We start from the raw sequence: 25,823 nt of genomic DNA, 5'->3' as shown, positions 1-25,823 counted from the left end.
TTGAGTAGGGGCTCTGCTCCAATTATTGCCCCAAGTGAAGGGCTGCAGAGGAACTGTAGTCTAGATGATACCTTCTGAGAGGCCACCATTCGGCCTGAGGGCTCCTTTGCTGGCCTACAGGCAGTAAGGAGAAGGCAGCTTCATGAGGCTATTTCTGTCTGATACGATGCAGCATTGAAGATTGTGTTACAATGCCAGGAATTAAATGGAGTCCCCTATGGAGCTGAATCTGTCATCCCACAAGCCTGTTAAGTGAAAATCAACTATGTAATGCCAAACACTGAAGAATGTGACTTGACTGCCTGTTTAAATTCTTCCAGGTAATTTTAAAGGGTTGGCTTTTTGCTAACACTTTTCCATCTGCATCACTTAGCACTTTTGTAATCAGCTTGCATGTGACTTAAACTGGGGTATGTGTACTCAGCAGACACAGAGGAAAATTTGACTGTTTGCACTTGATATGAATCAATTCTAATTTCTGGGCCTTTTTTGGCTGGGGGCGGGAATAAAAAATAAGAGAAAAGGTTGAGAAGAAAGAGTAACAGAAGATAATGGGATTATGGAAGCAGGGAATCGTAGATCCAAAGCAGGATCACCTAGGGGAGGCCACCAAGAGCGGATCCAGGTGGGTTTTGACAGTCTCCAGAGGAGACTCTGCAACCTCTCTGGGCAGCCTGTTCCAGTGCTCTGTCATGCTAACTGTGAAGAAGTGTCTCCTCGTGTTGAGGTGGAACTTCCTGTGTTCTAGCTTATACCAATTGTTCCTTGTCCTACTACTGGGCACCACTGAGAAGAGACTGGCACCTTCATTTTGACACCCACCCTCAGATATTTGCAGACATCAATAAGATTCCTTCTCAGCCTTCTCTTCTCCAGGTTAAACAGCCCCGGTTCTCTCAGTCTTTCTTCTTAGGAGAGATGTTCAAGTCCCTTAATCATCCTCGTAGCTCTGCACTGGATTCTCTCCAGTAGATCCCTGTCTCTCATGAATTGGGGAACCCAAAACTGGATACAATATTCCAGGAGTGGTCTCAACAGGATGGAGTAGAGGGGGAGGAGAACCTCGGGAGACCTGCTGGACACTTTTCTTGATGCACTCCAGGATACCATTGGCCGTCTTGGCCACAAAGGGCACATTCCTGTCCTATGGATAACTTACTGTCCACTAGAACTCCAAGGCCTTTTTCCATGGAGCTGCTTTCCATCAGCATGACCCCTGATCTGTACTGGTGCCTGGTGTTATTCCTCCCCAAATGAAGGACTCCACACATGTGCTTATGGAACTTCATGAGGGTCTCCTTCACCCAGCTCTCCAGCCTGTCCAGATCTTGTTGGATGTCAGGACAGCCGTCCAATGTGTCAGCCAGCTCCTCCAGTTTCATATCATCAATGAACCTGCTGAGGAAATACTCTATCTCCTCATCCAGATCATTGAGAAAGATGCTGAACAAAACTGGACCTAGTACTGATTCCTGGGGAACACCATGGCCACAGGCCTCCCACTGAACTCTGTGCTTCTGATCACAATGCTCTGAACTCTGTTGTTAATCCATTTTCCAAACTACCTCACAGTCCAGTCTAACCCACTTTTTGTGCATTTGTCTGTGAGGATGTTCTGGGAGACAGGATCAAAAGCCTTGCTGAATTTGAGGAGGACAATATCCACTGCTCTCCCTTCATCTACCCATTTGGTCATGTTAAAAGATTAGTAAAGCAATGAGGCAATGTGGGCAGAAGGAAGGAGAGTTCTGGGTAGCAGGTGTGAGATGGGTCACTGCCTTTTCTCTCTTTTCTGATGTCTAGCCTGTCCCATTTCTCTGTAGTGGTTCACCCACAATGAAACTTGTCTTTCAGATTCTTTTCTCTTGCCTCTCCTTTTTCTTAGAAAAAAGGGCCTTGCAGGTTTGAGAGGCCTGAAGCTGACCTGTTTGGCACACTGTTCTGTACCACCTGCATTTCTCCCTTTTCCCCCTCTGTTGTGTTTTACAAGCATCCAATACTTCTGCAGTCCATTCCTTGGCTCTTCAGGTTGGACACTTAGTAACAGAGGTTAGTGGCTTCGGACTTTGGCTGTCTGAAATCCATAAAATGGAGCTGGTGAATCAGTAATTTAATTCAGGAAGATCTGAAGACAAATGAGTCTGTGTTTATGAACTGTTTGACAGTTCAGGACTTCGTGCTGCAAGTAATGTGGGGATTGTGTGGTCTCATAAGTGCAGAAGGGGCCTGTTAAAAGCTGTGCAAGTGAATTTAATTCTGAGATTTCATTAAAGATTTCTTTTTAAACTTTACTTATAACAGATTTTAAATGTTCAGTGTAATCAGAAGAAAATAAATCCTGCTGCTGTTGAAGTGTGCTGTATAAGATGATGTTTTTGAAAAACTGTTGCTCAGTTCTGCGTGCCAGGAAGCAAACCTTTAAAATTCACACCTGTAAAAGTAAATATGCTCAACTCTTCTAGGTTCTGTACCATTGCACCTGGTCCCTTGTTTCCCTTCAATGAAGAGAGAGTTGGTGTTGGGGAGTCATGATCAGTTTCTTAGTATGCTGTTTAGTGCTGCCTCTGTGGTTAGCCTCTTCCTCATGGGCCGTTTAGTCCATGGGGAATACCTGTGTCTACATTTATATTCTGTAATATATTTTTTTATATTGCAGCTGTCCCATAGCATTTCCCTACTATTTCTGCTCCTTCAGGAAGAGGAGATCTGAGTCTCTTATAATGCTCTGCTTGCAGCCTCTTTCAGCCTCTTTAGACCCATTGCCTGGTAAATGAGAAAGTCGAGTAAAGGCCACAGGTCTGCACATGAAAAACACAGGGAACATGAGTTGAGATCCATGTTAATTTCCCTCCGGAAACTGCCTCTCTGTAATTACAGTTCCAACATCCTCCAGAAGAAAAGGACCCTGTCCCCCCTACAGCCCTCTTGGCAAATTTGATGCTTCTTGCAGAAGGGAAACCAGGCGTGGAGCAGAGCAGGTCAGCTGGGTCCTGAGAATGCTCCCCTTCTGTGTCTTCTTTGCAGGAGGGGGGTGGGGGCTGTTCTTCTCCCCAGCTTCCTTCTTGCCTCTTCCCCCAAGTCTCCCAAGTAAATACAATTTTATTTTATTATATTGCTGCCTATCTGCTGTTGTTTATTATACAAAAAAGGTGGAAGGGGCAAGAAGGATCGAAAGAGTCTGACGACAGGAGGAGATGAATTGCTGAAGAATGACACTGGCAGGGACTATTGTTCATTTTAACGCTGGAGCAGGAGCAGAGAGAAACATTCACACGCCATTCTTGGGTATCCTGCTGGGCAGGCTAGGAAAGGGGCATTCCAGCTGGTCATGAGATTTGGCTGGACAGATTGAATTGGGCTGAATAGAGTGCTCGCCGGGTTTTATTATTATTATTTTTTTCTTATAAAGAAACCCACTGATTAATTGCGGTGGAACTCCATTAAAGGGAGAGTCTGGAGCCTACATACACATTATAGACATAAAGCTCTCAGCCTACCAGCATGTGATAACTGTGCCTTAACCCTTTGCAAGGCTTACAGGGGGAGAGGGGTGCTCAGAGAATCAGCATTGCTCAGTCTGTGTTTACATGTTTGTGTGAGAGGACTTCTGTCCTTTGGGGAAGGAGTTGTGTGCCCAGCAGGCGACCTGTAAACAGACTGTATCTCATGAAAGACAAGTGCCTGATGAATGAAAATAAGATTTAGGGATATTTTGTTCATGGAGAGGTTGTATGGGAATTTGCTCGAATGCTGCTGGCTTTATTTTAATGGTTTTGTCCAGTTTAGCAGAGCTTTTTTCCTGTGATATCATGAGTGTGACAACAGGAAAAATGTGTGAAGAGACTTGTAAAGTTCCACAGACTCCTTGGGGATTGTTGCAAATGAACTTGGTAGAAACATGAATACTCCTGTACTAGATGTAAGATAAAAACATAGGTGAGTATTTAAAAGAATGCTGCAATCTGTGTGAGAACAAAGCTGCAGTTCTTCTGAACTTGGGGACTGATGTGGAGTTTGAATGCAGATGGACACCTTGGACATACATTATCTCTGCCTTGATGGGATGGAATTTCAAGATGGTTGAGACCTCTTTCTGTGAGTGAAAACCCTCCTTTTTATTATGTACTGATTTAATTTCAGATGTGTGCAAAAAAAGTCCAGGTTGTGATACTTCTGGTTTTCTTTAACCCTTCTTTTTACTCAGATGGTTTAATGTCTGAACATGATTGAATGCCCTCTGCTCATTCTCTTGCTTCTTTAATACCTTGTTTGTAGCTTGCTTCTTCTGTTCAGAAGCACAGATGATTTATTCAGATCAACTCTTCAAGCTCTGAAAGGGATTTCTGTGTTGCAGTACAAAGATATTGAGGGGGGGAAAATGTTCTCTCCCCCCAGCAATGCTCAGCTTCAAGTGTGACACAGTGGAGGATGGCACGATCTCTAATCAGCGTGCTCTCGTTGTTTTATCCTTTTCTGTAGTACCCTGTGCACAGGTGTGCCCATTGGATTGGAAATGTTTCTGTAGAGGTAGAAAGAGTGGAGATGTAGTTCAAGCAAATAATGGTCTGTTGTGGGCACTGGGAAGATGACAGAGGGATTATTTTTTGCTACCTAAAGCTCCTCATTCTTTCCAGTTCATAGAACTATAGAATTGTTTGTGTTGGAAAACAGCCTTAAAATCCTCAAGTCCCACTGTTAACTAGGTGCTGCCAAGTCCACCACCAAACTGTGTCCCTAAGCACTATATCTACGTGTCTGTTAAATATCTCCAGGGACAGGGACTCAACCACTTCCCTGGGCAGGCTGTTCAAATGCTTGACAATACTTCCAGTGAGACATTTTCCTCATATGCAATCTGAACCTTCCCTTGTGCAATTGTGAGTCAATTTCCTCTCATTCTATTTATTTGTTCCTTGGGAGAGGAGGCCAACACCTATCTTGCTGCAGCCTCCTTATAGGTAGTGTAGAGAGTGATAGGGTCTCCCTTCAGCCTCCTTTTCTCTGGACTAAACAACCCCAGTTGCCTCAGCCATTCCTCACGAAAGGGCTTTAGACCTTTAACCAGCTTTGTTGCCCTTCTCTGGACATGCTCTAGAACCTCAACATCTTTCTTACAGTGAAGGGCCCAAAACTGAACCCATTATTTTAGGTGTGGCCTTGCTGGTGCCAAGTACAGGCAATTGATGGCTTCTCTGGGCCTGCTGGCCACACTGTTCCTGATGCAGGCCAGGATGGTGTTGGCCTCATTGACCACCTGGGCACACTGCTGGCTCATATTCAGCTGGCTGTTGACCAACAGCCCCAGGTCCTTTTCCACTGGGCAGCTTTCCAATCACTCTTCCTGAAGCCTGCAGCATTGCATGGGATTGTTGTGACCCAAATGCAAGACCAGGCACTCAGCCTTGTTGAAGCTTGTACTACTGGCCTTGACCCATATATCCAGTCTGTTCAGATCCCTCTGCAGAGCCTTCCTACCCTCAAGCAAATCAATACTTCCTCCAAACTTGGTGTGGTCTGCCAACTGAGCAGGTGTACACACCAATCCTCTTGTCCAGGTCATTGATAAATATACTAAACAGAACAGGCCCAAATACTGAGCCCTGGGGAACACCGCTTGTGACCAGCTGCCAACCAGATTTACCTCCATTCACCACAACTCTCTGGGCTCAGCCACCCAGCTGTTTTTTCACCCAGCAATGAGCTGTCACTTTCTCCAGGAGAATGCTGTGAGAAACTATGTCAAAGGCTTTCCTAAAGTCTGGGTGTACAATATTCACAACCCTTCCCTCATTTACTTGTGGATAGCACCCATGACAGAAGCTCTCTGAGAAAGAAGTTGCTGGTCTCCCTTTCTATTGTTTTGCATCTGTGGCCACTTCCATCAAAAGCTACCAATGCAGCTTGTGCTTTCACTGGCTTGGCTTTACAGGAAACAATTGTCAAATGGACAAGACCTTATGCTCTGCTCCTTCCTATTGGGAAAAGGAAAAGAAAAAAAAAGGCAAAACAGTAGTGTCTTTAAACTCTCTCTGCATAGACATCTGTATTAAGTGTTTGAGTATTGAAGGGAAGAAGAGCATTGTACTGCCTAAGTCCCACAATTCATCAGTAAAATGGAGAACAACACGAGCAGACAGGCTCTTACAAGCTTTTCAGTACATCCTGTTCAAGAAAAGAGAGCTTGCTGCAAGTGCTGCTCCTGCAGCAGCTGTGTGCCAACCCCTCTGGTAAGGTGGGGTCTGTTGAGATCTTAGGCAGCAGGTCTTAGCTGACCAAGGGTGAGAATCAAGTTTCATGGTAACCGAGCACTGACAGAGCCAACCTCTGAAGAGTAAGGTAGATGAGAGCTGCTGTAATTGCAAACATATTTATGAGCACATAAGACCTAAAAAGTCTGCTGTTTATGCAACTGAGTGGGGGGGTCACTTCTGCACAAAAATCTTACTTGTTGCTGACTTCACATGTCTTGCTTCTTGTTTCTCTTTCTTCTGTTTGTTTGTGGCCTCCCCTCCATCCTCCTTGCCACCTACTAGCCCTGCTGTAGTGCTTTCCTGCAGTTCTGTTAACGTTTAACAAATTTCCCTCCAGTTCCTATGTTTCTTTTGGCTGTAGCTCAAGGCAAACTCCCCAGATCCAAAACTAATTTAGGGCTCTGAGCAACAGTAGCATTTAAATATTGGCTCTGTGCCATCAGGCGGGCAGCCTCTTCACTGAGAAAAAATCTAATTCCAGTGTTTATTAGATCAACAGTGGCCTCAGGGCTGGACTTCTTTAGTGTTGGCCTTCTAATAATTGTAAGGCTAATACAGAAACTTGGGAATCCCCAGGAGGATCTCAAGAGCCTGGCTCTGACTTTTTTTTTTTTTTTTTTTTTTTTTTTGGAAATCAGGACTTGGATCTGAATTAATTTGGGTCAGGGAGCACAGGGGAGCAGCCTGGTGAAGTGGAGCAGGAAGTGTTATTTTGACTTCCCAAGCAGCATGTGTAAATCCTTCTGCATTTGTGCAGTAGTGACTTTGATTTCCTGCAAGTTTGTTTTACAGATCTCTTGGGGGTAAGGACCTCAATAGAGCAGGGCAAATTGTGCCCTGATTAAGAAGTGGACTGGGACTGGGTAGGATCTGCATTAATTTCTCAGTTTGGCCACAAGCTCTTTGGGAAGTCACTTAGGGCTCAGGTTTCCAAGCATGAAGAGTGCTTGCAGTGGGGGGTATGAGTGCTCTGTAATACCAAGAGCCAGGTCTAAATCTCTTTGGCCAGATGTGTAATGGCAGTTAAATGTTGGATTTGGTATTGATTTTAGTGACTTGGGCACCCAAATACTCACAGATCTGTGCTGCTGGGCTTCCATTTTGTGCTTCTGAATTGAAGATAATACCTTCCCAGTTTGAAGAGGCATTGAAATTGTTCATTAGTAGAAAAAGGCATTCTGACACCATAGTAGTGGAGGCCTTGCACATACCTACAAAGATGTGGTTCTGTAATTAGGTCATTTTACTTTTTGTTGATCTTCCTCCCCCCACGCCAGTGCTGTTCCTACGGTTTCATTGAAGGTGAAACCCAATGTAAACCACATTAAATTGGCTGTAAGGGATCCTCCTGTGCTTTCCACTATTGCAGTGAATTTTTCTGGGATGTGAGTATGAATGAGCCATAGAGCTTGTGGATTTGTTGAGGGCAGCACCTGAGACTTCCAGCTGAAGCACAGGAAGAGTTTTGTGACCACTTCTTAAGCGTTGCAGAGGAGTCTGAAGTCCAGGTGCTGTGGGAGGTGTAGGTTGGTGTTTCGTGTTGTGCTTAGAAAGCAAACAAATATGGGTGGGCTGAATAGAGATGTACAGCATAGCTGCCCTGCAGTAACCCTAGTCACTGATGTTCCTGTTTTTCCGGTTGGCAATTCTATTGGAAAGAGCTTACCCTGTCAAACATGCTTGTGTTAAGCTTGTGTTTTTGAGTGCACGTGTGTATGTGTATATATTTATAACGTGTTACTGGTAGAGGTTTCTTTTTTACTTTAAAGTTAATCCACTTCTCTGGTAGGCCACACAGTTGCTGTGATACCTCTGTGGTTGTGTGATACTTCTCTCTTTGCCAGGTCCAACCCTGCACTTTCAGCTCAGTCTGACCAGTTAATAATTGCCTGTTTGCTGCTCATCCTCTGAGGGCAACATAATATCATGTAGGGGGTTATTTTTTAGAAAATATGTACAGAACAGCTCTCTTTGTCTCAAGATAGCTGCATTGATCTTGTGGTTTGTGTTTTTGAAGTCCTCCCGAATGTGGGATTGCAAAAACAAGCTTCTGCCTCCTTGTTGCCACAAAACCTCAGTGGGTATTGCTATTCCTTTGCTGGAGAGCTCCTCTGCTAAGCAGAGCTCTTGTGGTTGGCTTCCCAGTCTCTTGTGTGGCAGTGAGCTGGAAAGCTACAAAGCTCAGATGCTCCACCACTAACATGATGGCATTTTTATAGAAGATCAAAATAAACTCCTTAAAATGACCTTGTAAGAGAACAGTCTCTGTCTTGTCCAGGAAACCTGGCCTTTTCTGTGCATTTTTTTTTTCCTTTATATACCTGGAACACTTCAGTCCAGCTAGGACATTAGGTTCCCTAAAAAGGAGGACTTGAAAATGTTTTCTTCTTTGTCTCCTGAAAAGAAGTGTCTGACTATCCATGTTATATGTTCTGTGACCTATCAGGCGGAGGAGCTTGGCTTTTGTCTTGAATAGGTTAAGTGGTCCAAAGAATGCTCTGAGTTCTAGTTTTGGAAAAAGCTGGCATATGTTCTGAAGGGCAGGATGTCCTTACAGCTAGTCCAGTGCCTGAATTACCTGGAATATGAAAGAGGTTGGCTGATTGTCCCTGTGGGACAGACTTAGCATATTTCAGAGAGCCAATGTAGAGTAAAACCTTGAAGACCAGGTCAAAAATGGTGTCCTAATGTGTTGTGACCAAGATTATGGGTGCTTTGTAAGTCCCGAGAGCACTGGACAAGCATGGATGCAGATCATAAGTGGTGTGTGAGGGGAAGGAGAAGCTCAAGGAGCTTCTGAATCTAAAGAGAAAGGTGTCAGTTTCTTAGAGAATCTGTGGTAAGGAAGTGGCTGGATAGGATCCTTTGTCCTCTGGATTTCCCTGAGTACATTTACCAGGCTTTTATCCTTGCAACCCAGATGGAAAAATACCACTTTCAGTTTTTCTTGGTTCCCTAAAGCCTCTGATCACTACATTTCAAGGAAAGAAGGCAGTAGTGCTTTCTCCTCTTAGCTGCCCTCTTTAGACCACTCCATCTTTTTTACCCCTCACCCCAAGACAGCTTAGCTTATTGTGAAGATGCAGTTAAACAGGTGTAGTTTACAGGCAGTAGATTAAAATATGAGCTGTGACCTGTAACCAGTTCTTCAGTAGCATCTGCTGAAGTTGGAGGTCATTACTGTTCAAGAGTACATGCAGACAGGAAGATGTATAGCTATCCTATACAGAACTGAAAACTGAGTGGGTTTGTCTTTGCTTGTTTTTTTAGCTTCAGTCAAGTTGACTTAGTCCATGCACAGTGAGATGACAGCTGTGTCTTGCTCAGCTGTTAAGCAAGGGATTTGGTGAAATCCCAGTGATGACCGCAGCTTGGAAAAGGACATGACAGGAATGGGAGCAGAAACAGAGTTAATGTTGGAAAAGTACTGAAAGTTTGTTTGGCTTAGAAGTTAGTACTTGGGTTACTTAAACTAAGGGAAGTGAAGTAAAAGGAGAAATGCAGAGATGCAAATGACATCTTTGTTTTCTCATATTGCTGTTATGAGTGACAGATGCCTAGCTGTTTTTCATTAGATGTTGTAGGCTGCTTGCATTCATCTTTATTCAGTGAAATACCTCTGAAGTTCTGATTCTTCAAGGTCTTTTCCCAGAAGTGACAGAACATATCTTTTCTGTGACAGTAGTAAACCATGGGTGCTCCTGTAGCTGAGGTAATGTAAGGCTCTCTATAGGGTAATTGCTTCAAGTATTTACTCTGCTGCTTTTTCTGGCTTTTCCAGTGGATTGCAGAGCTCTGCTTTCATGTTCTGCTGCCACCAAAACCCAAGTGTGGTAGCCTGCGTAAAGCTGTGGTACATTCAAGGAACAGCAGTGATCAAAGTAAGCCTTTCACAAAATACTGTAGCATCAAGAGCAGAGATCTCTTCTTAAGGACTTGGTGATAACCTGCTTTGCCCAAATCATTTCTTCTGAAGACTGTAAGTGGTAGAATTTGATTGAAGTGGTGCATGTCAGTTGACCAAAAATTTAAAACATAGCTGCCTCACATTTATTTAGAAATATCCTCTATGATGAGTATGAATCAAAGCTACTTAGGTTTATGTTTTGGACCATTCTTTGTATACTCCAACAACAGCCAGTAGTGGTTTTATGTCTGTACATCTTTCCCTTTGTTTCTGCAACGTATTTGCAGAACAAAAGGATGAGAGAAATCCATCTGTCTGTGGAGTAATGGAGAAGTTAAAGGAGAGCTTGTGGAACTTAAAATACCCATGTTTTCTGTCCTGTAACTGGGAAAGCAAGCTCCAGTGTTTAACTAGTCCTCAGCAATGTCTGTAGCTTATCTCCATGAACTTTGGTATAGTAGAAAGATTTCCAGCGGCTCAGTGAGCTTTGTTCTCAAGTTCTGTCATTCTAGTGAAACTTTTTGGTCAATAGAGTAGGCGAAATACATCAGAAGTACCTTTTTCCTATGGGTTATCTCTTTAAAGCAGCAGGTTACTTCTCTAGCTGGCATTTAGCAATTGTTTGGTATCATGAAGGTCTCACGGTAACATTGCTGCTGTTGTGCCATTCTTTCCTAAATTTTAGTATCTCTGCAGTCTGTGATTCATGAGAAGTTGATCACAACCCTCATGGGGCAGGAAAGGATAGAGGTTATTAGTGTGTGGTTTTGAAAAAAAAAACAACACCCAACTGTGGAAGAAATGGAAAGTTACGTGCCTCATGTTGCTGAGGTGACTAATTCTTGCAAATCATGATGTTGGCTTAAGGTGGTGTTTTAAAGTGTTTATCACCTGTGTGTTTGGAAAGAGTTTGAGTCACGTAGTTCTGCCTGCCAGGTACTGGTGGCCCAGCTAAACATTGCTGCGCTGTTGTAGAGTGGATGATGGCATTTCTGAATGCTGTTATGCAGCAGCAACCTTTTATTATTCTATTTCTGAGTGGTGTTTCCTTTCTGTTTAATGTGCTTGAGTGGAGTGGTCTTCTGTGACTAATAATTCTGAGCTCTTTATATCTGTCCCTTGGACTCTTTGTTGTAGTTCTCTATTAATGTGCAGTTGTGCAGAAGCTTGCAGCTACATAAGGAAATGCCTCTCCAGGCTAAAATCAGCAAAGCATGTTTCTTGATGGCATCCTTCAACTATCATTGTGAACTTCATAATACAATATGGATGAAATGCTCTCTGTTTACGAGGTAAAATCTACAGATAACGAAATGTCAGATCTGAAGGGAGGAAAATTTCACAATGTGGGAAGCATAATGTTCTTGCTCCTTCAAATCCAACTTTATATGTAGGAAATATGGATTAGTCCAGAGAAAATATAAGTATGTGAGTTAAAACGATTTAGGAGCCTGAATTTCATCCACGAGGGGCCTTGGAGGTGAGAAACAGGAGGTCAGAGATGGTATGCTGCAGCTTTTCTGTCCCTTTTTTCTTTCTTGTTTTACCAAGAATCTGTTGAAGGTGAGGACAGATGCTCCCTCTTTAATGTTTTTGAACACAGTTGTAGAGAGAATGGGAGAACCATTGGTCTTGAACTGTGGTCTTTTGAAGGCTCAAAGTCTTTTGTAAAAGATGTCTGTTTCTAATGACATTGGACAAGATTCCTGAAGCAGACCAATACAAGGCTAATAAGGTACTTTTTTTTTTTTTTTTTTTTGATAGCAGTGATTGGCAGATATGCAGAGGTACAGAACAAAACCTGCAGTTTTGATTCCTCTGCCAGCTGCAAGTGTTTCAGGGAACCTTGGCGTTAGGGAAAGTGGAACATTAGCCATTTAATGGGAAGTAAATATGCAGAAAGCATAGCAGTATGTTCATATTTCAGTCAAATGATGATCTGGATAACAGTTGAGAAGTTTTACCAGGTTCTTACAGAGTAATTCTGGTGTCACCAGGAAAGAGCTGTACAGGAGTCTGAAGAGAGGACTGGGAGGAAAAGCCTCAGATAAGACTTGCTCCTGTCTGGCCTTGCTTGATAGAATTCCTCAGCTGCTTGGAAATAGTTATCATCAACCTGATACTTCTTGTCTGCCTTTGGACAGAGACTTTGGGCTGAGATTTTGATGTGCTTAACATGCTTTGGTGGTTGAAAGATTCTTGTTACTGTACTGGGACTTCACTTTGTCCACCACGGGTTACTTTCATAGGCAACTGAGAGGTTGCACAGGAAACGAGGGATAATAAAGGTCTTTGTCAGAAGAAAAAAAAAAAAGAAAGAAAAAAATACAGAATTGGTAAATCATTGCCTTTTGTCTGATTTAAAGAAATAAATAGAAGGGGGGTGGGGAGAAAAAAGCCATGTTGGTTCAGGGTTCAAACAGAATCTGTTTGATGTCTTGAGGTAGCAGTGTGCCTTAACATGTCTTGATAAACATTTTGTTGCTATGGTTAGAACATGTTGTTTGTTTTCACTATTATCAGTCTCAGTGTGGAGTTCAATCTCATACCTCACTACTGCATGGGGAGAAGGTGTCTTCTCCATGTGACACATGCATATTTAGCCTAAAGTTGGGGTTCTGGCTACCATATTACAGAATCACAGAATCAGACAGGTTGGAAGAGACCGAAGAGACCTCCAAGATCATGAAGTCCAACTGATCACCCAACCCTAACTAATCAACTAGACCATGGCACTAAGTGCCTCATCCAGTCTCTTCTTAAAGACCTCCAGGGACATTGACTCCACCACCTCCCTGGCCAGCCCATCCCAATGGGCAATCTCTCTTTCTGTGAAGAACTTCTTTCTAAGATCAAGCCTAAACTTCCCCCTGCACAGCTTGAGACTGTGTCCTCTTGTTCTGTGGTTGGTTGGCTGGGAGAAGAGACCAACCCCCAGGTGGCTACAACCTCCCTTTAGGTAGTTGTAGATGGCAATAAGGTCTCCCCTGAGCCTCCTCTTCTCCAGGCTAAACACCCCCAGCTCCCTCATCTACTCACAGGGCTGTGCTCCAGACCCCTTACCAGCTCTGTTGCCCTTCTCTGGACACATTGTGTCATAATAAAAGACAAGATAGCCATTCCTTTATATTATTGCTCCTTGATTTCTCCAGGCACCCCAGGTTTGTTTGGGTTTTTTTTGTTGTTGTTGTTGGGTTTTTGGGTTTTTTTGAGTATCTGTTTCAAATTGTTGTCCAGCAGATGCACAAGTTTTAATTTTTTTTCTTTTAACTAAAGATCAAATCTTAATTTCCTGCCCGTAATCTGTTCTTCTGAGGTCCCTTCTATATTATTTCTTTTTACTTTGTGGTATTAGTAGAATAGTATTTCCTTTTTTGGTATTATTTGCAGGCCCTTTAACATGATACTTATTTTTTCTTCCAGATCATTAATGAACTTATTTAATGGGATTGGAGCTAATGCTGATCCCTAACATATCTGCTAGCTTTCTCTACCCTCTGCAGCTTGATTTGCTGCCGTTTCTCATTATCTTTTATGGTCCTTTACCTGATTTTTTGATGTCCATGTGCTGGTAGCCCAGCCCATTTGAATCTGTTTTTGACTAGGATTTCATGGCAGTAATGCTGTCCCTTCAGCTGCACCTTTTATACAAATATGCTTAGAAACACATTAAACCTTAATACACTGCACTGATATAATAACAGTTTTCCCACTTCTAGAGGGGAAGAAGGAATTTTTTCAAACCCTGTAGAAGATATGGATAGAGATGGGACGAGTATCTGGAGACTTCAGTTGTTGTCCCATTGTTTATTGCCAAGTGTTTGTTTATGACTTGAAGAATTTGGGAGAAGGAATTACAGCAGTTGCTTCTTGATCCTTGAGTCATTTTGTCTTCAAATCCTTCTTCAATATTTCTTTTCAATAGTTGCTTCTATAAAGGCTTTCCTGTTCCCAGGATGTGTGGTGTAGCTTTCAGTGAGGTTGGTAGTCTTTATTCACTGGGATCAGAACTGGGCTATAGAGACTCAAATATAGTTTTAAAGGCCTTGTATATGTTGACTCATGGCATGTTTCTGAAAATACAGCTTCTGTTCCAGTCTTGCTCTGTCTCATGCATATACTCATTTCAACCAAGCACTAACTCAATTTGCACTTTTGTTGCTCTCCTTATTTTTTTTAGGTCCCAATTAAGAGATGCCCTGTGGAATTTCTGTTCTTTATATTTATTTTTCATGATTATATGAAATGCAGCATTTTTCAGGTCTAATCTGTGTAGTTGTGCAGTTTAATATGAGAACTGAGGGTAGTTGTGCTTGATAGTTGGCCTCTCCCTAGAACTTTGTTCAGCAGACTATGTTACTGGGAACCAGCTGGTGCAGGACTCAGGTATCCCTCCTTTTGCAAACTGAGAGGGTAACCTCTAAGCTTGGGAAACTTCCATCCTCACTTGGAGATTGCTGAAGTAGGCACAGCACTCAATTACCAAAAAATGACAACATCTTCAACCTCTTCTCTGGTTGGGGTGCATCAACTTGGTTTTTATTATATTAATTTTTTTATTTACAGCATTACCACTATCATATTCTTCCTCAAATAAAACTGAAATATTTCACAACTGCTTTGGTTGCTTCTTAGTGGGAGTAAAAAAAAAAAAAAAGAAAAAGAAAAAAAAAAAAGAAAACTCTGTTGACTTTTATCAGTGCATGGTGCCCTTTCTGACATCAGACTGTTGTGTTGTAATGTTGCCTTTACTGTGTCTGCCAGCAGAGCTCTGGGCTTAAACAATGGTCAGCAAATCCCTCTTCTAAAGCTGGATTAACTGTACTTTTCCTTCAGTGGAAACTGCTATTTGGGTAAGAGGGAGGAATCCAAATTTTTCATTTTTCTTCAAGATAGGCAAGCAAAGAAAGCTGAACTGTTTAGCAATAGAAACACTCAGGGAAGTGCTGGATGAAGAAGGAAAATTTATCAACTGAATTATGTTCAAGGCCATCTGAAACATCCAAGGTCTGCCCTCATCAAGATGTGTATGTGGTGGGAATGTAAAAGTGAACCTGGCCTGGAAGTGGAGAGAGCAAAATGGTATCTGACACAAACCTTTTAAAAGCAGGTGTACAAGATGTTAAAGAGGCTATTAAAGACTGTGCTACTGAATTCACTAATTTTAACCCTGAATAAGCAGTCAGATGTTCATGGGTTCTTAAAATATAGAAATAAGAAATGAAGTGCATCTGTTGAAGCCAGGGCAAAATATTCAGATGCTTAGCGCGAATGTGTTAAGAAATGTTTCTGGGGATACCCTTCTACACTTTCCTTGGGGAAAAAAACCCCACAGACCTATGCCTGTCACTATTAGGACTTTCCTTCTCACATTTTAATTCCATTATTCATATTCCAATTCTTCTAGACAGTCCTGGGATTTTTCGCCTTTGTTAATGTAACTGTCAAATGTTCGTACTGCCTTTTCACACCTCTTCAATATCCTCTTCTACCTTCTGTCCTCTGTTGGGGATTTCTGTATGGTAGGATTAGAGTTATAAAAGCTGGTACTGTCATGTTTTTCATTGTGTTTGTGAGGTTGCAGAATAATTTCAGTGTTGCATTGAAGATCTTCTGTAAGCCATGAAATGCAGAGTTAGGTGCCTGTCCATGGAGGGAAGGAATCCTGATCCATGTGTTGCCCAGCCCTGAACCAAAGGAGTGATTATTCTTCCCAGAGGCTTCGTAATTGAGCAGTCTGCAACTGTAAATGATGCTAAATGTTTTCATAGGGCTGGAGTTTTTTTAAACCTGTTGGTGCTATTTTCCTTGCAGTTTAGAAAAAACTAAGTGGATATTTTGCCATGGTTAGCTGTGCTACCCTGTCTTACAGGCACATGCAGGATTGTAGGACGGCAGAAGCAAACTGGTGGCTATGAATTCACTGCTACTGCTTTTAAAAAATAACAGGATGTTAGGATGAAGAGAAAAAGGTGCAATTAACAGGGTGGCATGGAGTAGAAGAGTCTCTTATACAGTCAGTTCTTAGTACCTGGAAAGAAAGGAAATGTGGGAAGGCAGAATGGTGCTGACCATCAGTCCTAGGATCTTTGACAGTTGTTCCTGCAGTAGTCTGGGTCGACATCCATTTGAGGAAACCACATTCATATTATAGGACTGTTAGAAAATCCTGCTGTTGCTAGAATGCTGCCAGAGCTGGACAGAGCTGGTGAACCCTGAAGAACAGACACATGTTCATCTTAACATAAGAAAGACTTGTTTGGTTGTTTGTTTTGTTTTCATGCTAAGAAGAATCACTGAAACACCTCCCCAGGAACACGCTAGAGTCCCTGTCACTGGAGGCTTTCAAGACACAACTGGGCAGGGTGCTAGATAATCTTGTCTAGGCTCCTTTTACCCACAAAAGTTTGGGCCAGGTGGTCTTTCAAGGTCCATTTCATCCTGGGCTGTTAAATGATTCCATGTTGAAGCAACAGCATGTAAAAGGTTGAATTTCATCCAAGTAGTGGTAAGAGCTGCCATCTGTCCTTATTCTTACTGAAAATAGAATTAACATCTCTCCTTTTGGAAAGAAGCATAGCATCAGGACCTAAAAGAAACAGTCTTTTCAGTCTCTCCTAGCAGTCTGCACTCTAACAAAACAAAGGCTACAGAGTTGAGTTTGGTAATTATTCTTTCTACTTAATCTTCCTTTGTAATATCAGTGTTTCTATGAATCTCTAGCAATTACAGGTCTGTTATGTAATAGCTCTGAGGGTTCCTAGTGACCTCATCAGCAAAATGAAGCTTTTGTGTATTAGGGTTTTCTTTATGGCTTGTATCATTGGGCCTAATAAAGAGTTGCTGGGGGCTGGGGAGGAAAGTAAAAAAACCAACAGAGTAACAAAATATTGTTTACGTGCAGAAATAATGGGTTGATTACTGACATTTGCTTTTCAGCCAGAAATGATATGACTGTTTTGCCAGCTTTAGACATAACATTACAAAAATGATAACTATCTTTTCAAGAGTGAGACCTGGGGGGAGAAAACCCCCACCCTTGCTCAGGAGACATTTCATTTGTCAGCTAAACACGAAGATGAGGAGAGTATTTGGAAAGAATCTGAAGAAACTGAGCATACCATGCTAAAATTAAGGTGATGGCAGATGTTAAGTATGAGGCTTGTGTTTAGACTGACTTCCTGTTTTTAAAATCTGAAGGCTGTTTGTATAACACTTTGCTATGAAAACTGTTTGGTTACTGGATCCTGCTGCTGTAGCATCTGGAGGGGCCCAGACTGCAGACAGTGAAGATGGCCTTTTGGTTGCTTGTACTCATGGGCAAGTGAGAGACAAGGAAATTTGTGTAGTGGCCACATGAGGTATCAAGAAAAGCTGGGAAAGTTGAGAGATGTCAGCTCAGCACCTGGCAGTGCTTCTGTTGTGCTTTTGTGTATTGTTTTATATATATCACACTGTTAAAATGCACCAAGATTTTGCCTCCTGTGTAAGTGAAATGATTTTTGAATACAGAAGGTTGGTGAAATGTCCAGGCATGCCATGTGATGAGAAGTTTTGGGAAAAATGTTCATCATGGCTAAGCCCAGAGGCACCTCTCATTGTTCCTGCTCCAGAAGAATGTGCCTAGTGTAAGTAGATAGTTCTGCTTTGATTGTTGGTCCAGTTGCCTGAACAGCAAGTGCTCCCTTCTGTGCTGTTCCTGGGATTGAAATGTGATGCTGGAGGTTTATGTGCATGCTTGGTTAGTCTTCTGTCTCATGCTCCCAGTGTTTAATGAGAGCCTGATTTTTAAAGAATAAGTCTTCAGTTGAGGCTTCTTGCACCAAATGCATTACTTCAGCTTCTCTTTGAGGAAGCTGAAGAAAACATGCTTCTCATCTTTATCCTCTCTGGCCCTCTACTGTTACAGATACTGTTACAGGGTAATGTCACCGGAGCTCTGAGCACTGAGAAATAATCATGGAACAGCAAGGATGAAATACTATCCACATAGAAAGAATTGAGAAAATCCCTGCTTTCTGCAGGGGGTCCAAGGTGTCATTCAACCTGTTCTTTTTACTGGATGAAGGCTAATCATCCAGGATTGGTTCTCTGATACTGTTTCTAGTTTGGAATTAGTGTGCTTTCTGAACAATGTGCTTTACTTGTCCAAGTGTAAAACCAGGGTAAACCATGGTTTATAGAATGCATCGTTATGATGACTAGGAGGTGAGTTACCCTTAAAGGTCACAAATCATAAAGCATTAGATTCACAAGGGGTGTACTTTGGACTAGTTAAGCAAATTATGCTTACATAATAGTACTATAGCTAATGCATAGGAGAGTGTGTTGATATCTGGGTCATAACGTATCCTTAGCTTCCAACGGATTCTATAGCATGGTAAAAACAATCTGGAGGTGATTCAGACACAGCAACTTTAGTGAGGTGGAAAGAACAGAGTTAATACATGTGTATGTATGTGTATATAGATGTATATAAACTTGATATTAGCAGCAACTTTTGAGGATAACCATGTGTTTGACAATACAGCAAATTAAATTGCAGTTTGCAGATTGGGACAGCTGCACTAATTCATTCTCTGCTGTTGCAGAGCCATGCTTTCATGCTGCTGTTCAGGAGCTAAAAGAACTTATGTTTACTTTTTTTCTTCCAACTCTCTCATTGTGTTTACCCAGAAGTAAATTATTAAATGTATTCCCTTAGTTTAAGAACTGGTTGTCTTGAGGTTTGATCCTTTGCTGTTGGTGAAGCTACCCAACAACACGGTGGAGCTGGAGCAATATCACAAGTACTTCAATAATTTTTTTTTTCCTGGGAGTAATGGGGATAATTATCATTGTCTTGCACTCCAAGTATTGGAGCTTAAAGTATCTGGAATAAATATTTTGGGATACTCTGAGGATAATGGTAGAAAAATTGCTTTGGAAAAGGGGATTTAGATACAATATAGAGCTTGCTCTGCCTTTCTAAATAGTGGTAGGCAACATCAGAAGGTGTTTCTTCCTGAACTGGCTGTACTGTCAGTTTGAAAGATCCTGTTTGATTCTTTTTTATGGGTGGGAAGATTTGTGGTTCTTCTAAATTTCTTTGTGTTTATTTCTAATAGTTGGATACATTGCCTAGATGATGTATTGCTTTGCCTTAGGGATATCTGTGCTGCTTATTTTGCCTTCTGATTCTACATCATCCACTTGCAGTCATTTTAAGTCAGCCTTTGCCTGGCCATACCTTCTAAGTCCGTTGAGAATCTGACCAGTCTGCCCTCTTTCATTTGCCTTTCCTTCTTTCTGTTCCTTATTCACTTGATGTTCTTCCTGTCCCTATCTCTTGATACATTAGATGTCAGCCACTTTCTCTAGCATACACAGTAATACCTTGAGATGCATTCCACTAAACCTTATAAAGATAACTTTTAACTGAGGTGAGTGAAAAAATGAAGGTTTGTTACACCAGCAAAAGGAGATTCCACGACCAATTTGGTTGGTCAAATTCAGCAGGCAGCAGACCTGACAGAAATCCCCTCACTCAGTTTTGTTGCAAGAGAAACTTTTCATGGAATTGTTCTTCAAGGAGGAAGTGCATCCCTTCTAAACCTGGATCTTAGCTTAATGTGCACAAGTGGATGCCTTTGCTGGAGGGAATTCTCTTGAGAGAGTTATAAAGTAGTTACATAATTTTTTTTCAGACTCTGCTTTTCTCAGTTAGAATAGAAAAGAAATAATTAGGCTCTTTTCTTAGTTTGCTGCAGCTCATGGTTCATCACAGATACGCTAGGTGTAACAAATGAGATAAAAAAAGTCCAGCAATAGTTCAGTCTATAACTACAACTTGGGAGAGAGATCTCTCTCTACTTCTTTCTTTATGATCTGTTGTTTAATCTGAGAACTTTGCATTTGTTTGCTTTGCAGAAAGAAGGAACTATGCAAAAAGAATCCAGTCACAGGCTAGCCTGAGGGGGTAGTTGATTGATAGAATAATCATTTGTTTAACAGTGATATTGATTATATAGATTGTCTAGGTAATGTCAGACAGAAGTTCAGGCATGACCTTTTTCTTTGCAAGAGGTGGGCTATAGCCTGTTCACTCTTAAGGGAGAGATTTATTAAGAGAATATGCGGGGTAATACCATAAATATTTGTGTTTGCACAGGGTAGATAGTCTAGAGTTGTGCAGGGTATTGTTCTGTAAGGGCAGGAAGGAGAGAAAAGGGCTGGGAGCTCAGTCTAATTTTAAGGCTGGGAAAAATGTCATTATTACTTTATATATTGACATTTGGAGTACATTTTCTCTTGGTCAGTTTGTGTACCTGAAAATCCCTTTCTCTTGCTTTTTTGTAAATGTCAGTTACACACAGGAAAATCTCATAGTTTAATCTCTGCAGACAAATAAGGAAAGATGTTTTTTTCTTCTTTTACTGGATACTGAAATGTCTAAAGCAGTGACATATGAAAGGTTTGCTTCTAGAAATCTCAGAGCCTGGAGAAGACTCCAGAAGACTCTCTGAAGCAGAATCTTTGCTGTCCCTTCTGTTGTGATGGCAGCGCTGAGCTGTAGAAGATTGAGTTTGTAAAACAAAAGAGGTATTCTAATAACTGGGATTCCTTGATTCTGACTGGGACTGATTCCCAAGTCTCTTCCTGGCACGTTGCTCTTTGCTGTTGCTTTCAAATAGCCTGACTCAAGGAAACTATGTTGTCCTTGATCTCCCACTTCAGCAGTGTGAGGGGCATTAATGTTTTCCTTTGCAATAGAATGTATTCATACATACAGTGTGGACATGGAGAAAATTTGTCATGTCACTTTGTATTTAATGATTTTACCCTGAAATAAATGGATTTCTTAAAAATACCTTTCTCTCCCCTCCCCCCTTTGTTTCTTTACAGGTGCTACAAGTAGCACTGAATGCTCCTGTGGACGTAATCATTTCACATGTGCTGTCAGTGCTTTTGGGGAATGCACCTGCATCCCTGCTCAGTGGCAGTGTGATGGGGACAACGACTGTGGGGACCACAGTGATGAAGATGGCTGCAGTAAGAATCCCATTCCTGACTTGTGTTTCTGAAAACTGAATGTCTTAACTTCTTCTCCGCAGGTGCTTCTCTGTTTTTGCAGGCACATCCGATTTTGTGGACTGAATTTATTGTGTGCCTGGATTTCTTGGGCTGTAGATAACGTACTTTTGACTGACTTCAGTACTTGGAGACTAACAAAGTCAGTGTGTCCACTCGCATAAAGCAGAGTGAAAGCCCAACTCTGCCTTCTGCAGCCGGCTTTAGATGGCTGTTGGACAAGAATATTTTGGAGGGAGAGGAGGGACAGAGACAAGTAGCTCTTTTTTCCTACCTTTGCAGAAATGCTACCTGTGAACTAAATTACAGGGTTTTGGTATAAATATTAATGGAAAATAAATAAACAGTGTGAAGACAGCTATAGAGGGAGCCTGCTCTCTTAAGTAACATTCTAGCTTCTGTCCTGGCTGTCTTACAAAGGGAGGGAACTGTAAGCACTATAGCCAACGTTGAGTGGTCTTGGGATCTGCTGAAAGTTACCTTGCAGCTACTGTGTATCTGCATAGTGTCAGGATCAGTGTAGATGAGCGTAGTTAGGTGAGAGCTGTTAAGAAGTGTAACGCTTAGTGGGTTTAGCATGATCCAGGAGAGTAGAGACAACCTCTTTTCCCATTATTTTGGATTGTGCACTGGCTATGGTAAAACTGAAGGGTGGAAATAAAGGTCAAATTGCATGGAACTCCTTACTCCAGTTTCGTTAGTGTTGAAGATTTAAGCCTCCTGTCAATGAACATGATTGAGGAATTCTTCCTCTGTTGAAAATTTCTGTATCGTTCTCTGGTTTACACTTTTGACTGCTGTTAAGGAACGGAGCTTTCCTTATGTTTGAAATACTGCTTTGGAGAATCTCTTCCTCCTTGAAAGTGGGAGATCTCAACCCAGCTTTGTGAAAATTTGTTTCTTTCTCACTTCCTGTTTCTTCTAATTTTGGAAATAGTGAGCAACATGGAAGACCTTGGGTGAAAAATGTGGTTTTCAAAAATAGGTTACCTGCAAACTGAGGTGATTAGATTGGTGTAAAGATGATTACTGAAAGGGTTATTGGGCAAGAAAGTGACCTTAACTGAGAACTCAAAAAAAGTGGAAGGAAAGCCTGCATGTTTACATCTAGTGAAGTGAAAATTTAAGAACTTGCCTTGCACAAGAAAGAGGAGATGAGGATCTGGGCACTGAGAAAATAGTATTGAAATCTCAAAAGTACAGGGGATAGGAGGTTGTACTCAACTGTAAAGGCTGAAAAGTGAGAAGTTGAGGAGGAATAAGGGGCTTGGGGAGGTAAGGCATAACCAGTAATGAAACTGCTTTTTGCTGGCTTCTTACTGAGTGCAAAAGACTTTTATGTAATTCTTTTCGGGGGGTGGGGTGAGAGGGGTGTGTGTGGTAGGTTTTGGTTGGGTTTTTTTTGTTGGTGGGTTGGGGTTTTTTTGTGTTTTGTTTTTTTTTTTTTTGCAGGGGGAGGGTTTTTTTGATGTGGTGTTTTGGTGTTTTTTGTTCGCCATTTTTTTTGTGGGGGAGCTGGTGATGTATGGTGGTGTTTATAAGGGACAGTGCTTCACAAATATACTGGAATGCTGTGAAAGACTCAATAACAATTTGGACAAGAGATATGTGTTGGTAAGGCCTGCTTTGTACTTCAACAAAATCTATCGCCAAAGATTTTTGAGCTAATCAAGTGTGGTAGGACTGGAACAGAACATCGATTCTGAAATTTCAAATAATCTCAGAAAGCAATCTGACAAATTTGTGGATGTAAAATCCACAAAGTGATGAAAAAGGTGAATATGGCACCTCTTGTTCAGGAATTCTTTGTGTGGAAAAATAGAGGCAGGTTTTGTCTTCTCAGTAGAGGGTTTACTTGCATGCCATGTCCTCCCACTCTTCTCGTGGCATCTGCTGTTGCATCGTGTCTCATGCTGTGGTCTGGATGAGACAGACCTTTTGGTCTTGCACAGTAAAGCTGTGGTTATTAATAGATTAAGGAAATCTGGCCCATATGCATTTGAACAGAAGCTGGGCAAATTAGGGAGCATTAGTGAACTATGATCTATCTGCTAATACTCTCAGGCACTGGAGGTTGGGAATTTATATGAAGTAGAGGCAGACAGCCAAGTGAGGCAGAGAACGTAGGAACAGGGTTTGACTTCTGCCACCTTTAGTTTACAGTTTCTACTAAGGCAAAGGGAGGAATAAGACTAAAGCAAAAGGAGATTTATAGAAAACAGCATGTGTAAAATGGGAATGTTTAAGCCTCTCAGTCAGATCACAACTTATGCTGTAGGTTTCTGCAGTTCAGTGCTGCGAGAGGTAAGCTAGCATTTACAGAGGCGGACAGTAGGTGGGAGGAAAGATAGAGCTGCATTTACACACAGTAGAAGTGTGGTCAAGGGCAAAGACTAGAATATAAGCTCTCTTTTTTTCAATCTTACATTGTAGTAGAATAAGTACAAAGAAAACAGCTTACTCAGCTGACAGCCAGAAGTACTCTGAAAGCAATTTAGTGGAGAGAAGAAAGCTAAAATGTTAAGCAGTGGGGCTAAGGACTACAGAAAAATGAAGTGAATGGCTTCAGCACATACATGTGAGGCTGCAGTGCAGGGGCCCTAGAAACACTGACTCTATTAAGCCTGATGAATCTTGCCTTGAGTAGGTGCTGGTTATGAGTTCAGATACATGGTAGCTGTTAGCTTGTACGAACTAGATTGGTGCTACACTGTAGATTCATAGTAGTTGTCTGCACTATTTCCTATCTTGGTTATTATGGCTCTGAAACCCTTTGCTGGAGCAGATTGTTAAATCCCTCTCTTTCGCTTGACATACGTGACCCTTGTGAAGGTGTGGGGTCAGTTTTCCATTTGATCTGTTTGCTGATCGTGCCAAAGCATAAAGAAGGCAGCAGGAGTGCAAGACAAGGGGTGGGATGTGAGCCCATTGGAACAGCAACTCCAATTTTAAATCAGTTTAAGCTTCTCACAGATCAACACTGATGCTTGCACATGGTACACAAGAATGGTCAGTTCACAGATTTTGTTTACTTCCTTGGCCCATCTGCCTGTGACATCTATGTAATGTTCTGGTTGGAGTGAAATTTTGGACCACTTCTCTATCTTGAACTTCAGGTGTTTTCTATTTACTGACTAATACAAGGTCCAAAATTGGTGAATTGAATACAAATACTGAGCTGTACATTTGAGTTGTCATCCTATAAGCCCCACATATATTGAACACTTCATTTAAAAAAAAAATAAATTGTGAGATTCCTCAAAAACCATGGGTCTAGTCCCAATGCTGGAGTGAGCCCAGTGATTTGTTCTGACTCACAAACCTAAGGCTGTGCAACCACTTATGCTGACTTTTCATGGATGCTAGATAAAGGTGTTGAGATTGTTTTTCAGCAATGTATGGAAGCACAGCTCTTAAGTTTTAAAGACAAGAATTACAATATCAAGTAGATGTCTCTGATCATAAAAGTGAGTGGAAATGATTGCAGGGAAACCCATGTTTCCACTGGCCTGCTGCAAGCTAGTTTTACAGAGTCACAGGATTTTCCTTTTCTTCCTGTGGATGTCCTAACTTTGCAGAAAAAGAAAGTTGCAACATACTTGTTTTAAGGGCTACTTTTCCCTCAGTGTATGAGCTCATGTACAAGACAATACAATGACAAGAATGAGTTCCTGAGAGAGTTCTGTTTATGTCCTTGGGAAGTGGACAGGAGAGTGAGAAGACATTAGGCTGCTAGACTCATCATAAAGCAAGAAAGTGAAAAATGGAGTGAGGAGAGAGGTGAAAATTAGTTTATCAAGATTCAGTGTTGTATCTCTGTCTATATAGCACTGCATATGCTTCAGTAGTTGATAGGAGTTTATTAAATTCTAAATTAATGAGAATGTCTGCCCTTAAACAGGTAATCTGTCTCTCCATTTAAAGAACAACATATATCTTGAAATGCACTGTTTGGGGAAAAATTAAAAAAAAGGCAACATACTTGGCAGTGAATGAGAGGATTTGCAGCTCTGCAGGATCTGGTGTGGGTGTTTTGCTGGTTTTTGTTGTTGTTGGTTTTGTTTGTTTTTAATGTTATGTTACAAACAACAAATTAAAAGTCCCACTTTCGGAGTTAGTTGCACAAAGTTGTTTGTTTTGTTTTTGTGTTCCAACTCTTGTCCTTTATGGACCCCACAGACATTTTCCACTTCTATTGATGCCCTCAGAATGTCTGCTTCTTATAGGTGTTTTTTCATTGTTTTTGGGAGAGCCCTGCCTCTGCTTACCTGGCTGTGACAAGAACAGTTTTTCGTGCCATGCTGTGATGGCAGCCAATTATTCTGTGACATGTTTACTTCCTGCTCTGGATCATGTTTGCAAGGCAGGCTGCTATAGTAATAATAGTAATAAGTGACCTTCCAGCTGTCATGCCAGCTTCATAGACTTTCTCTGGGGTCAGCTCTCTGGCTTGCTGACAGTGTCTGGCTTGGAAGCCCTTGCTACACATGCACAAAGTAGCTCAGCTGCCTTCCTGCCTTGTGCCAGCAGACGCTGCTTTGGACCGTCCTTAACGAAAGCCGCATGCAAGCAGAGGAATGGTTTTCATTCTGCCC

General features: G+C 41.7%; 1 protein-coding gene across 1 annotated transcript in view; it reads left to right on the top strand.

Annotated features, from left to right (window-relative positions):
* The window catches only part of LRP4 (LDL receptor related protein 4), a 63,841-nt gene that overhangs the window by 2,637 nt on the left and 35,381 nt on the right, over nucleotides 1-25,823 (top strand). The window contains exon 3 of the mRNA XM_054400256.1: nucleotides 21,043-21,189. Coding sequence (XP_054256231.1) covers nucleotides 21,043-21,189 — 147 coding nt within the window. The remainder of the gene's footprint in view (nucleotides 1-21,042; nucleotides 21,190-25,823) is intronic.

This window comes from Indicator indicator, chromosome 4, assembly GCF_027791375.1.
Source record: "Indicator indicator isolate 239-I01 chromosome 4, UM_Iind_1.1, whole genome shotgun sequence".
In the NCBI taxonomy this organism is placed as follows: Eukaryota; Metazoa; Chordata; class Aves; order Piciformes; family Indicatoridae; genus Indicator; species Indicator indicator.
This window is presented reverse-complemented; position numbering and strand designations above follow the sequence as displayed.